Below are 14,892 nucleotides of genomic sequence, written 5' to 3' on the forward strand. Positions count from 1 at the left end.
TCTTAATCCGTTTTGATCGTGAGAAAATAGTTTTTCTAGGATATTATTATAATATAAATGGCAATAAGATAGGTGTCAGTGATTTTTATCCTGGAGACAGGAGCTACGACATAGTCGCAATATATCACAATTATATTATATTTAATGGGAGCACATATTTGGTCCGGAATAGATTATCCAGAAGAGTTAACTTAATTATAGGGGTTAACCAGTAACACTGATAATGATTTATTGTTCCTTGTAATCTTTGTAATTTTATATGTAAAGGTATTGTTCCCGCTGAGGCGGTAAATTGTATGTTTTTATATGTCTGCACGTAACTCTTGTCTGTTTCACTTGTTATTATTTTTTTAGTGGCTGGCAGGAGGAGTGATTGGTATGCATAAGTATCCGTCATTTCCTCCTGCACTTTGACCCGTGGAAGCGCTCGAGTAGCGTGAAACGGCCGTAGTCAGCCATTTGACACACTCTCCTTCACATCTCCGACGTGACATGTAATTCAGTGTCAATAAACATTCATCATTATCCCGCAGAGTGCGACCTTTTTCTTTTGGAAAGTACATTCGTCTTGCTACGAGGTCAAGCACCCGGGAGTCCTGGATGTGAGCTCTCCGCCTGCTGCCAGCCACGGACCTTAGCACGGTAACAGCGGTGCCGTCCGCTTTCTTGCATTGATTATTTCAAGTGTTTATTTCTGTTAATGTTGATGATTATGGCTTACAGCAAATGAAGACACAAAAGTCATTATCTCAATAAATTAGAATAATTAACAAAAAACACCTGCAATGGATTCTTAAGTGTTTACAAAGGTCCCTTAGTCTGTTTCAGTAGGCTCCACAATCATGGGGAAGACAGCTGACATGACAGATGTCCATAACGCAGTCATTGACACTCCACAAGGAGGGTAAGCCACAAAAGGTAATTGCTAAAAAAGCTGTCTGTTTACAGAGTGCTGTATCCAAGCATATTAATGGAGTGTTGAGTGGAAGGAAAAAGTGTGGTGGAAAAACAGTGATAGAAAAAGATGCACAAGCAACCAGGATAACCGCAGCCTTGATAGGACTGTTAAGAAAAGGCCATTCAAAAATTTGGGGGAGATTCACAAGGAGTGGACTGCTGCTGGAGTCATTGTTTCAACAGCCACCACACACAGATGTATCCAGGACATGGGCTACAAGTGTCACATTCCTTGTGGCAAGCCACTCATGACCAATTGACAATGCCAGAAGCGTCTTACCTGGGCCAAGGAGAAAAAGAACTGGACTGTTGCTCAGTCGTCCAAGGTGTTGTCTTCAGATGAAAGTACATTTTGCATTTCATTTGGAAATCAAGGTCCCAGAGCCTGGAGGAAGATTAGAGAGGCCACAATCCAAGCTGCTTGAGGTCTAGTGTGAAGTTTTCACAATCGATGGTGGTTTGGGGAGCCATGTCATCTGCTGGTGTAGGTCCACTGTTTTATCAAAACCAAAGACAGCGCAGCCGTCTACCAGGAAATTTTTAGATCACTTCATGCTTCCTTCCCTCTGCTGACAAGCTGTTTGGAGATGGAAATTTCATTCTCCAGCAGAACTTGACACCTCCACACTGCCAAAAGTACCAGTGAAGATTCTATGTAGATGGCAAGGGGTAAGAGGGCACTAGCTTTTCCTTTCTCCCCCCTTCCCTATACATAACATCTTATCAGTATTAGCTGCTATCTCCTATCTCAGTAACGTAAAATCTGCCATCACTAAATACAGATTTTACCTCAGAATTGAGACTTTTGAGTATGAGTAGTGAGTCCAAGAGGAGAAAGAAGCAGATTTCTTTGATCAGATGCATTACAAAGTTTCTTATTTTCATGCGTACTAATTAAACAAATTAAAACGACGGTTACTCTTTAAGCCCAATTTAAAACCTTTGGAGGCGCCTAACTTACCTGTGTACAGCTGGTCCTGTCATTTGGCAATAAACATTTGCATTTGTATTCCTTGTTTTGGTGAGTATCTCAAGAAATGATGCAGTATGTCCTAGAGCACTGAAAACCGGGGGAAATCTTTCCATAATGCCCAATTTGTCTATGTGGCAAAATTGGTGCAAATTAGTCCAGTCGCTTGGTCGTAAATTAATGTTTGCATTCATGCTCCATTTTTTTATGAATATTTTGAGCTTCTGTATTACATTTTTAGGCGAGTAGGTCTTAGAGAGACCTTCCTTGGTTCCAAATTGACATATATGGCAAGTTTAGGGTGGATTTATCCAGTTTTGCTGTAAATTAATTTTTGAGTTTGTGTTCCTTTTTTGGCAAATGTCTCGAAAATGTAGGTCTGAGAGAGCCAATTCCTGGTCTAAAACCTTCCAATCTGTCCAATTTATTAGTGGCAGATTAGACTAGCTGTTTGGCTGTGCATAAAGAACAGACATCAGACATTCATAATAGGTGTGTATTATATATATATATATATATATATATATATATATATATATAATGTTACACACACACATATATATATATACACACACATATGTATATATACACACACACACACACATACATATACACACACACATATATATACACACACATATACACAGAAAAGTTCTCTCTAATCAAAAGGTTTTCAGTTAAGTGTCCGTGCATAATAACCTAGACCACCTATTGAATTAGGCTACATATGTAAATAATTCGCATATATATATATATACACTGTATAAATATTCATGTTAGATGAATAGATTAGTAATTTACTGAAAGTAATCCACCATTTATTTACTCCTCAAAGCTGTAGCGTGCATTTTACGTATGCTTCTTCAAGGGCTGGTCTGGCTATTGTGCACTGTCAATTCAAAATAAATTGCTATAACTATTATTTACTGGTCCCTTGAAATCTCATCTGCTTGACTATGAAGCAAAAGCACAATGTGAACATAGCTTCATAACAGAGATGAAGCTGTTCTTTAAAGGGGATATTCTGGGACTTTACAAAAGAACAAAAAAATGTATCCAAGCACTAACAGGGAGGTAATTGCAACTTACCTGCCTGTTGTGTCCGGCGCCGTTCTTCCACAGCACAGAGTGGTCACAGACAGCTCAAGATGGGGATTCAGTTGCATCTGCTGACGCAACGGGGCATGACTTCACGTCTACAGATCAGACCAGCAAAGAAGCCTCCGCTCTATAGACGCAATGTCAGGAGGCTTCTGAATCCCCGGCAGGAGCAGTCTGTGACCAGTCTGTGCCGGGAGGAACAGCGCTGAGCACAACAGGCAGGTAAGTTGCAAAAACCTGCCTGTTAGTGCTTAGATACATTGTTTTTTTTTTTGGAAAGTCCCAGATACCCCCTTTAACAGTTTTTCCGTTCATTTTCTTAAAAAAAAAACAAAAAAAAAAACTATTATGATGTAATGATATGGGCAATTTGGTGGACTTGAATCATGGTGGGTATTGGGTTCTATGTAAAAAATCTGCAAGGATTTTGTATGTTTTCCATTTGTTTGCGTGGGTTTCCTCCAAGTTCTCTGGTTTTTACCACCCACACTCAAAAGACATATTGATGGAGAATTTTTTAACCCAAATTTGGACATTGATGTCTGTAAAGTATTATAGAAATGAATGGCACTATTTTACTGAGTAAATAAATACCTCTATTGAATATTTATTAATTACATCCTTGTACTGACCATATCAATGGAATTTCTTTACAATGGACTTTTAATCATTGTATATGTTAATAAATTAATAAAAGTGCCATCTTCATATTAATTCTCGGTGGTCTATGACTCCTTTGTTTCTTTGTATAGGCATTATACACAAATATCAGGCAGCAAGTAATGCAAGAACAATATACTCCTCAATATAAATACTTTGCAAGTGTGGCTCTAATGGCGAGCTGTCCAGTGTGGCCTACCCCGATCATATTCTAGATGATACATTACAACACGAGTCTGTGATTAAACAGTGTACAAACAGAGAAGTAGTAGTAGGATGGAGCGAGCCAAGCTTTAGAAACATCTGTAGTGCACTAAATAGGCTAATGTGTACTCCTTGAAAAAAAAAAAAACAGTTCAGTAAACAAAAACTTTGAGACGATAAAATATCTACTTAATCAATTTATTCTAAATGATATTTAACAGATACATGCATTAAAGCCATGTGCTTGTAATAACAATTCAGACCCCATTTGCTCTGTAAATATTCAAGTGGTATAAACATCTGACACCGACCCTGAAATACAAAAAGGTTGACTAAAGTAAAAGAAACCACTCACACATCCATTATTGATAGGGTCATGTTGGAAAGGCAACCATACAACCTAGCAATAAAGATAAGGTCAACTGTTCCAAATCTTTTCACCATTCCTCATGTGTAAAATAATGCAAAAACACCAATATCTGGAGTGATTGGAGAAGTCCTTGTTATAAATACAATATTCAGTAACCCCTTCCAATTGGTTTACCGGAGAAGAAATAAATGATGGTGTAGGGTCGATTCAAAGTGAAAGAACCCAGATTTTTAAGTACGGTATATTGGATATTTAGTGCTTTAGATTATCTTGCATGTCTTTCAAAATTGATAAAGGCAAAATAAGGGCTTCAAGAACTGCAAGGTCATAAGTTGCATTTTCAGACTTGTAGGATGTCAGGCTCTATCAAGACTTTTTATTTAAAGTACTACAGACAAAATGAATTCTTTTACAGATATCTCGCTCATCATTAGAAACATGTAGAACATTATGGTTGTGCAGATGGAGTAGCAAGGAGTGCTTTTTGGGAATGACTTTCTTACGCTCAGAGCTTTAATCATATCCCATGCCGCACTATAAAGAAATATTAACCAGTTTTGTAAACAATTTAATGTAGGAGCATTATTATGTCATCTGACTCTAGAAAAATACCAGATTTTAAATAATGCTCTTAGAGGGTTAAAACTGAAGTCATCATTGGCATGTTGTTCACAAGACCAGGGGTATCACAGCACATGTGGAATCGGTGGAGAGAGCCCAAGAAGAGCATGGTATCCTCATTCTCTGCCCGCAGTAAGCAGCTTCAAGGCTTTCTGAAGGTTCTCTACTGCAGTGTTCACATCTTCATACTGTAAAGCGCTACCAGCGTATTTGCAGTATTTCTGGGCCCTGGCAAAGTCTTCAGGAGTCAATCGAGTCCCACCTAGAAGTAGATAGAACATACATTAATTGTAATAATTTTCTTGATTTGTACCATTATATCAAAGCAATAGATATCCAATGAAACATAATGTATAACATGTGTAGGTTATATGTAACTTTTACTATCGTTCCTTCAAGGGAATGTCCACCCTTTAAAAGCATTGTGTTTGTTAACCTTAAAAGGTCCAAATATCTGTTTTAATTCACATTCAAAACATTTTATATTTACATTTATTAAATGAGGTCATCATCCGTGGATGCTAAGTAGCCTGCTGCATATTGCTCATCCATTGAACTAAGGTGTACCTATTATGTTTTTTTAACCCCTTCACTACTCTGTGATTTTCCTTTTCTTTTTTGCATTATTTCTTTTTCTTCACCTTCTTCCCAGAGCCATAACATTTTTTTTTTTTTCCATCCACACAAACGTATGAGGGCTTGATCTTGCGGGACAAGTTGCACGTTTGAATGACACCATTCATTTTACCATATGGTGTACTGGAAAATGAAAAAAAAAAAAAAATCAGTGCAGTGAAATTGTAAAACAAATGAAATTCTATAATTGTTTTTTTTATTTATTATGATCACTATATGGTAAAACTGACCTGGTAATATGATTCCTCAGGTCAGTACGAGGTTGCAGATACCAAATATACAGTATATAGTGTTTGTTTTTGGTTTTTTTTATTTAGATGGTGAAAAAATAGGAAATTTGTGAAGAAAAAAAAGACAATTTTTGTCTTTATTTTATGAGACCTGTATTGTCTTTATTTTTCAGGATCTGGGGCTATGTGATGGCTTAGTTTTTACACCCTGAGCTGACATTTTTTGGGGAAGATATGGTGTTTTGATCGCCTCTTATTGCAATGCTGCGGTGGCCAAAAAAACGTAATTCTGGAGTTTTGATTTGTTTGCTTGTTTAGCTGTTTACTGATCGAATTTACTTTATATTTTGAAAGATCGGACCTTTCTGAACACAGCAATACCAAATATCGGATTTTCAATTGTTTTATTTCAATGCAGAATGAAAAGGGCAATTTAAACTTGTGTTTTATTTTTAAACGTTGCTCCACATAGCAGTGCTTCAGCACTGGGCTGGAATTCAGAGGAAGGTAAAGACAGGCACAGACATTATCAGCAGACCCTAGGCTGTCATGACAACCCATCGGTGTCCCACAATCCCATGATAGGGGTGCTGATGGCAGGATTAAGGACGCGCTTTCGGTCAGCACGAGTTAAATCCTGCTGACAGTGATTAACAGCAGCACTTAACTGGTTAACAGCTCTTAAGGGCACTTGATAGCGGATTTTTACATGGCTGCTGTTTTTGGCACAAGATTTGATTGACAAGGGTGGATTCATTTGCATGATAGTGAACAAGCCATAACCCTAAGAAGCTAATTATGGTCTGAATCCTTGGTCAAAGTTATCTGAGCACACAAATCTCCAAGCGTGCCCAAACTTTTGCATCCGACAATTTCGCGTTTTGCAATTTTTTAAAATTTAAAGTCTGCCTAAAATACAAAGGCAATGTGTCAGCTTTAACTTTAGGCCTTTTAGAGATCATTTTCTCTCCAACTTGCTTAACTGTTCACAATAACAGTAATTCTGACCAGGGGTGCACAAACTTTTATATGCCACTGTAATTAATCTCTAGTGTGCCTTCACTTCAGCTCTAAATCACTGCTAAGCAATATTTGAACTATAATCCAGCAACCTGCGTGTTTTCACCATAAAGACCCGAGAAATTCAGAAAACTTAGTGCACTGATGCAGATGTGTTTGTATGTAAACATTTGCTCTTCACTCTCCATTAACCTTTCAGGAGATTACGGCGGGTTTGCTCTTTGTTTAACAAGGCATAACCATATGGTCTTCCTTACAATGATGATTGCAATTAGCTTGCTAATTCAGTTCAAAGTTTGTGCTGACTTTTATTAAATCCACATTATGTGATTCACGGAGTTATCTGACATCTGCATTGACTATGGAGGTAGAGACAACTAAGAAGGTCAATGTACAGTAAATCAGGCGATCGCTGGTAATGAAAGGCTAGAACGGTTGAGTACTGATTAAGTGCAATGAATATCACTTGCTTAGATCAGTCAATGTAGGTATGTGATCTTTGCTGTCATCACCTAGGCACGATGGCTTTGTCTCCGTGCCACTCTCCAGTTACAGAATGACTTTCAAAACATAGATGCTCATATTGTCTACTTTTCTTTTAAAATGAGAAAGCCAATACCTTTGAGAAAGGCTTGTCCTTCAGGTGTGACAGATGAAGGCAGCTTTTATTCTCTAGTAAATGTAACAACCCACACAGCTTTGCCATGTGCGCAAGACATGACGCCCTCAAGCCTAAAGGGACGTGAACAGATCCAATCCAAAGTGTAAAGGAAACTACATAAAATGCTCTATGCCCACAGCCAGAATGTCCGGAACATGCAGGGAAATGATTGACTGCTTGGGATATCTGCATTGAGGGGGCCTTTGTGCATCTGTGGAAAGCGCTCTAGGCTGATTACCATTCCGGTTTTTATGAAAAATTATTGCTAAAACACAATATATGCTTGTTTCCACTGCAAACCTTAGTTTGGTTGCAACCTTTTTGATAGAGAATCTATTATAACAGAATGATGTAACGAAGCTTTCCAGCCACCGAATGATACATGGGATTACTGGCCTAAACCATAACACTTACAAGTATCTTCTGAGTACACGGAGCAATCAACGCCACTAATTTTCTGTTTCAGTAGACACATTTAAAGAACACAAAGAGAAAAATCATATGCAACTGTGTATTAATTCTGGAAACGTGGCTCACTTAATAGTCAGCATTCACAGCACCGTAGCAAATTTACCATAAAGAAGTCTCAAAATGAACAAAATATTTGTGTGTCCACATTTTAGCTTGCTCTTCTAAATCATTGTAGTAGGGACTAAATGTGATATTACACACGCCCATGTCACTGTTCCAGGCATACATATCCCAGATACACATGTTGCTTGCTTTGGTCCTCAATCACCATTTTCTTTATCTTTACTTAACAATACAGAGCAGTTGGGTCAAAATCTTCCTTTAGGCCGGGGTCACACTTGCGACTGTACTGTGAGAAACGCACGCGAGTCTCTTGCCTCAATACCTGGCACTGTCGCCAGGACTTGGGACCGGAGCGTTCAACTGCACAGAAAGACATGCAGCCGCACACTCCGGTCCTGAATGCCAGCACAGTGCCGGATATTGAGGCGAGAGAGTCGTGCGAGCTTCTCACAATGCAGTCGCAAGTGTGACCCCAGCCTTAACGATAAAATCTTCCTATTTTAAGCAAGAAAAGAAAAAGCGATAAGCATTATATGGTACTGATCTACAATACCAGACAAAGCCTAAGGACGAGAACAGCTATGCTTTTTATTTTTTTATTAATTTTATATAACCCGAGCCATAAAATAAGGTTGTTCTACTCCTTGTGGTATGAGGTAGTTTGCGCGTTTCACCTATGAAATGTATATATGTGAAAAATGCATAGAAGTCCACAGTAGAACAGGATGCAGTTTTTGCCGTGTAGTACCGATAGGTGTTATGGGCACTGAAGGCCACAGAGTTGTCCACCCTATATTTGTTGGCAGCAGGATTTTGAGAGACTTGCCAATATATATTATAAATGATCCTGCCCCTGTTGCTGCAGCTTTCCTCACCTGTACAAGAGACTCCACCAAATAAACAGTGCCCTCATGCACAGTGGCTTTAACCCCTTAATGCAGCATCATATACATGAGATTGCAAGATGAGGGGCTCAGAAGCTCTCTCCACGCGCAGCAGATAAATATCCCCCATCTAACAGAGGCAGTTCAGATCAATCTTAAAGAAGACGAACACTGGTGCTCTTGTGCACTGGCTTGAAAAATTGAAAGAACACCCTGAAATGTAAAGAGTAACCATCATTTTCATTTCTATTCATAACATCAATAATACAGGTAAATATAAGAGAAATCAGAGAAATTGGCTTCTCTCTCTTCTTGGATCTTTCACTATCAAAATTCTCAATTTGTAGGTAAAATGAGTATTTAGCCATACAAATTTGTAAGTTCTTACTTTAATTACTATTTATTTATAAAATAAAAATTAACTATGGCTATTATTTAGCCTTTATTCAAATATACATTTAAACCAATGAAGACACAATGAAACCAACATGCACATATCCATACCTACAATACAGAGTATGAAGAACTGCACCTACAATGCCAGTAGACACGCGCCTCCATGATAAAGACAAGAACACTAGACATAACTGACAAGCATTTCCTAAGACCAGTAGTCATCTCGCTCGTACACATGCAGCATCAGTCACAGAGAGTAAAAAAAAACACAGTAACAGACTTAGGCCATGTGAACACCTACTTGGCCAGTATTTCACATCAGTATTTGTAAGTCAATATCAAAAATGGACCAAGAATGCAGTAATGGTGACGTGTTTCTATGTTCTTCATTTACTCCACTCTTAGTTTTGGTTAACAAATATTGAGGTAAAGTACTGACCCATTTGAACAATACTAAATGTGTGTTTTTTTTTTTTTTTTAGCTAGCAGAAACGGAGCAGATTCTTTCCAAAACCTACTCAAAAACTTGGCATTTCTGCTCTGTTAACGCTCATAAAAAAACTCCTAAAAAAAACTTTTTTTTTTTTAATTTTAAACCTTTGTCTTCCCTCTCCAGCTTGTTCATGAGAAAAATGTCCCTTAATCACCCTCTCCAGGTTCAACGCTGAGTCTCCGCCACTGATCCTTGAGGGTGTTCTTGTCGGTAGCATTGACATCGCATGGACAGCATGGCAGCCAATCAGTGAGCTCAGTGTCGCTGAAAGGCTCATATGGTCAACCTGGATACAACCGCTATGCTTAGTTACTGCCTGTTCTGTAAACAGTAACAGACACTGGGAGAAGTGAAGGAGACTTAGGCCTCTTTCACACATCAGGTTTTCGCCGTCAGGCGCGATCCGGCGCTTTTGACAGAAACCGGATCCGGCGAAATGCAATGCCGGATCCGGTTTCCCCCCCATTGACTTGCATTTGCGCCGGATGGCCATGCGTTTCATCCGGTTTTCGCCGGATCCGGCAATGTGTCGCGATCCGGCGTCTGGAAAAAACGTCTACTGTAACGTTTTTTGTCTCCGGCGAAAAAGCCGGACACGCCGGATCCGGCGCGTCCGGCTTTTTCACACAATGAAAGCCTATGAGCGCCGCAATGCGCCGGATCCGGATCCGTTTTTTTTGGTCTGAGCATGCTCAGTAGCTCTGCCCACAAGACATATATAAAAGCAAGACAGTGGGACCCACAGCCACACCCAACATGCCACCCAAGCCAAGAACCAGGAGAAGGCAGCAGACATCTGCAGCACCATCAGCACCACCACCACCCCAAATGGAGCAGCAAAGGGAACATGCTGAGGAGGGGAGTCCAGAAGCAGATGAGAGACGGTAATTATCAAATCCCCCATTCCTCCAAACTAGGGCCATGGAATATCAAGATATTCATTGGCCCTTTGTTTCTCTTTATTCAACAGCCGACCAAGAGATGCAGCAGCAGCAGAAATGGCATCACTGGCAGCAGCAACAGCAGCAGCAATACCCACAGCCATGGAGTCTGGCCATCAACAGGACAGCACATCTTCTTCTGGGAGCCCTCCCTCGCATCGTCAGCGTTTGACGGTAAGTTTTTATTTCCAAAATCCATCATCTCTGTAATATATGTCTATTCATTGACTTTTATTTCAAAACAGGAATCACAAGATGAAGAGGAGCTCCCAGAAGAAGAAGGAAGGGGTGGACAGACACCTGGAGTGGGCTCACAATTGGTAAGTTTTTTGCATCAAACGCAGAAACACAACATCACACTACACACAACACATAGAAAACAATGCAGACCACACACAGCAAACAAATACCTACATCCAAAGACATAACATTTTTTGTTTTCTTCTCTAGTCTTCCCAATCTGGTGCTCGGCCAAGAGGTCCTCGCAGTGCCTCCCAGGGTCGTCGGCGACAGCAACGCGGCGGTCACCAGCGTGTAAGTATAAATATTTTTGCTTTGTTTTTTTGCACTTTTTATTTCATTTATTTTGTGGAGGCTAATTATGTTATTTTTGTCTTTTTCTTTAACAGCCTTCACAGCGTGCTCCCGACTCTGACGGTGAGGATGGAGGGATTGATGTGGACCGCCTCATCGATCTCGTCAGAGAAAGGGAGCCGCTCTGGAATATGGCTGACCGCCGCCACGCTGACCTGATAGTTACCCGACGACTCTGGGAGGAAATCTGTTCTCTCCTTGTGGGCCGCTGGGAGGACCTCGAAGCTCGGGCCCAGATTAAAGAGCGTAAGTATATACAGTACCGGTTGCTTGATGTAAACCAGTGTTTCCCGAACTCCAGTCCTCGTGGTCCCCACGGATCATGTGTTCAGGATTTCTATTTACTATGGAAATCCTAAAAACATGACCCCTGGGGACCATGAGGACTGGAGTTTGGGAAACACTGATGTTGTATACTAACCACTCCTTTCTCGTTTCAGGGAACAGAATTGTGAATCGGTGGCGGTCTGTGAGGGATCGTTTCAAGAAGGAGTTCAATAAAGAGATGCGGGCCCCGAGTGGATCTGGAGGACGCAGGAGCAAGTACAAGTACGCACAAGCCCTGTCGTTCCTCCGGGAAACAATACTCACCAGAAGGTAAATATTACACACCACATGTGAAAAGAATGTTAGATGTAACTTTTTTTTTTTCAGCCAGGGCCATACCATGTCAGTATTTTAATTGTTTTTTTTTCTCTTTATTCCACAGCACGGTGAGCAGCACTCGGGAGCCTGCACGATTGGACCCTTCTGAGGCGATCCCTGAGGAGACCGGCACCGAGGGACACTTCGACCGCCCCGGTACATCTGCACCTTCCCAGCCTTCCCACACATTTGACCCATCTGTCCCATCCACCAGCACAGGAGCATCGTGGCCGCCTACATTACATGAAGCTGCTGGTGAGGAGATCGCTTTCCCTTTACCCCACCCTTCTGCCCCTACCACCTCTAGTACACCTGCGGGTACTGGGCGGCAGCGGCAGAGGGGTCAGGAAAAGAGTTATGCGCAAGAGTTCTTGCATCTGAATGCATCTTTCCAGAACTGTCTCAAAGTCTTGTCAGAGCAAATCTCCGCAGGCTTTCAGCAGATCAACTCCAGCATTCTGGAGGTGAAGACACTTCTGCAAACCATGCATTCAGAAGCAAGATCTTCGCCAAACCACACCTTTTTCAGGTCTGTTGTGGAGCGCATGGAAACGCTATCTCCTACCCAGCAGATGCATGTAATGCATTCGTGCCACGGTGCTCTACAGCAGGTTACCTCCCAACCTCCACCTCCCACCACTGTAGTTCCTCCACCTGCACCCCCTCCAGCCACTTTCCATCCTCCCCCTCCTATTACATCTGCACCCCCTCCAGCCACTTTCCATCCTCCCCCTCCTATTACATACCAGCAACCTCACCAGTACCAGCAACCTCCCCAGTACCAGACATCTCCCCACTTCCAGCAACCTGCCCCGTACCAAACTCCTTCCCCGTACCAAACTCCTTCCCCATACAACTTTCCATCAACATCATCTGCTCCTACAGTCCCTGCCCAACCCTCCACTCCACCGCCCACCACCTCTTCTGCCTCCCACATGTTCACCCATTCTGTAGCTTTTTCAACACCATCACCTCTAACTGTTCCTTCCCCACCACGATCCCAGTCCTCTCTCCACACACCCAGTGTCGAAGTGTCCCGCAGCCCCTCCAGCAGTATTTCCACCCCACAGTACACAGATTTGTAATGTGTGTTTTTTGTAATAAAAATGCCCATTGGGTTTAAAACCTTTATTAAAAACGTTTTTTGCACTTTAAAAACATTTTACAAAAAAAAAAAAAATTTAAATAAAAGTTAAATTATCGTTTCACAATGGTTGTCTGTCATTTCTTTCTGCGGCGAACTATGTTTTAAAAAAAGGTTAAATACAGGGTATTTCAAAGGTAAAAAGGTATTCAAAACCAGGTATATAACTGTGGGTAAATTTTAGCTTTTTGCCACAGTTGTGTTCCTGGTTGTGTTTGAAGCAAAGTATTTCACCTAAAAAGTTGTGTTTATTGTTGGTGATTTCCTACCAATGTACACAACTTTTGTTAAAAGGTGAAATACTTTGCATAAAACACAACCAGGTACACACCTGTGGCCTAAAGGTAAAAATAGTAAGACCATGACAAGATAGCCAACTTTGGTTGGCAAAGGTATATACTGTTGGTCCAGAAGGTACACAAGTTTGGTTAGGGCACAAATCTTTCACACTCTGTCATCCTGCCAGTGTACTCTGCCTTGAGGTGACATAAAGTATAGTGCAAAATTGTCCCTCATTACTGAAACCGTCACAGAACTTCTAGTGGTAATATTTCCAATGACAACATCCATCTTCGCCAGTAACTTGCTCTTCTCTCCAACCTGCACTTTCTTCTCTACAACCTGTCAAAGAAGGGCTGTAGGAACATGCTATATCTATTTTTCCAGTAGCCAATCCCGTTCGGAAGGCCAGAAGGGTAAATTTTAAAAACCGGATCCGGCGTAATCCGTCGAAAAACGGATATAAAAACGGATAGAAAAACGGATGAACCGGATGAGACGGATCCGGTTTTGTCTGTCAAGAACAAGCCGGATCCGGCATTCCGGCACGACGCCGGATCGCGCCTGACGCCGAAAACCTGATGTGTGAAAGTAGCTTAGCGCTAGATCTGGGGTTGGAGAGGAATGAAAAGTTTCTTTAAAACAGTGTTTCCCTAACTTCAGTCCTCACAGCCCCCAACAGGTCATGTTTTCAGGATTTTCTTACTATCGCACACGGGAGAGAACCTGTTGCAATTTATCATGCCTTAATAATAGTTCCATCACCTGTGCAATACTAACAAAATCTTCAAAACATGATCTTTGGGGGCCGTGAGGAGTGGACTTTGTGAAACACTGATTTAAAACAAACTACAGCTGGGGGACAAAGGTTTTTTGAAATCAGAAAACCTTATTAAACCGTCATTTGTATGGTCTACAAGAAAATCATCAAAAAGCATAGCTTATCTGTGCCTGCCTACTTTACATGAAGAGGTGGCCCATGATGAGTGGTCCTCCAGATGTACTGATCAGCTTCTATCCTTACTATGCCCTTACAGAGGCCGACTGCAATTTCTGATACCCTAACCTCTGTTGCCAAATCCTTGTGAGGGGGCCTTCCAATGCTTCTATTGCATAGGATTGTTCCACTTGGCGTGACGGGCACATCAGGGGACTTAAAATAAAAGGGAGCATGGGGTCAGAAGGATAAATCGGCTATAGGCACAAAATTGGTATACTCTTACGGTCAAAAAGTTTTCTACTGCCTGTAAATTTTGGGTGACCATTTCCACAATAACATATTCATGTGGTAAAGGTCCAAGTTCTGTGTTTGAACTCTTTGGGTTTGCAAAGTTTGTGAGCAAAGAGGTTGAGGTCTTTCATCCAGTTAAATTAAATCTTGTGGTTGGTGCAAATTAGATGCATGGGGATTCCCATTTCTGCTTTAGTCAGAGTGTAAGAAAAGAGACTTAGGACTTGTGACTCTCTGTTGGGTTGCTATATGTGAGAGTGGGTTGGTGACTATTCCTCAGAGGATTGGCTGGTGTTTCTTCAAATAAATGGACCTCCCAGC

General features: G+C 41.1%; 1 protein-coding gene across 2 annotated transcripts in view; it reads right to left on the bottom strand.

Moving 5' to 3' along the window:
• Positions 1-4,076: 4,076 nt before the first annotated feature.
• VTA1 (vesicle trafficking 1) overlaps positions 4,077-14,892 on the bottom strand; it is a 322,571-nt gene continuing 311,755 nt past the window's right edge. For both annotated transcript variants that reach the window (XM_073557711.1, XM_073557712.1), the window contains one exon: positions 4,077-5,145. In XM_073557711.1, coding sequence (XP_073413812.1) covers positions 5,000-5,145 — 146 coding nt within the window. In that variant the 3' untranslated portion in view covers positions 4,077-4,999. The remainder of the gene's footprint in view (positions 5,146-14,892) is intronic.

Source organism: Dendrobates tinctorius, unplaced genomic scaffold (genome assembly GCF_039654945.1).
Source record: "Dendrobates tinctorius isolate UK_male_01 unplaced genomic scaffold, ASM3965494v1 ptg000250l, whole genome shotgun sequence".
Lineage (NCBI taxonomy): Eukaryota > Metazoa > Chordata > Amphibia > Anura > Dendrobatidae > Dendrobates > Dendrobates tinctorius.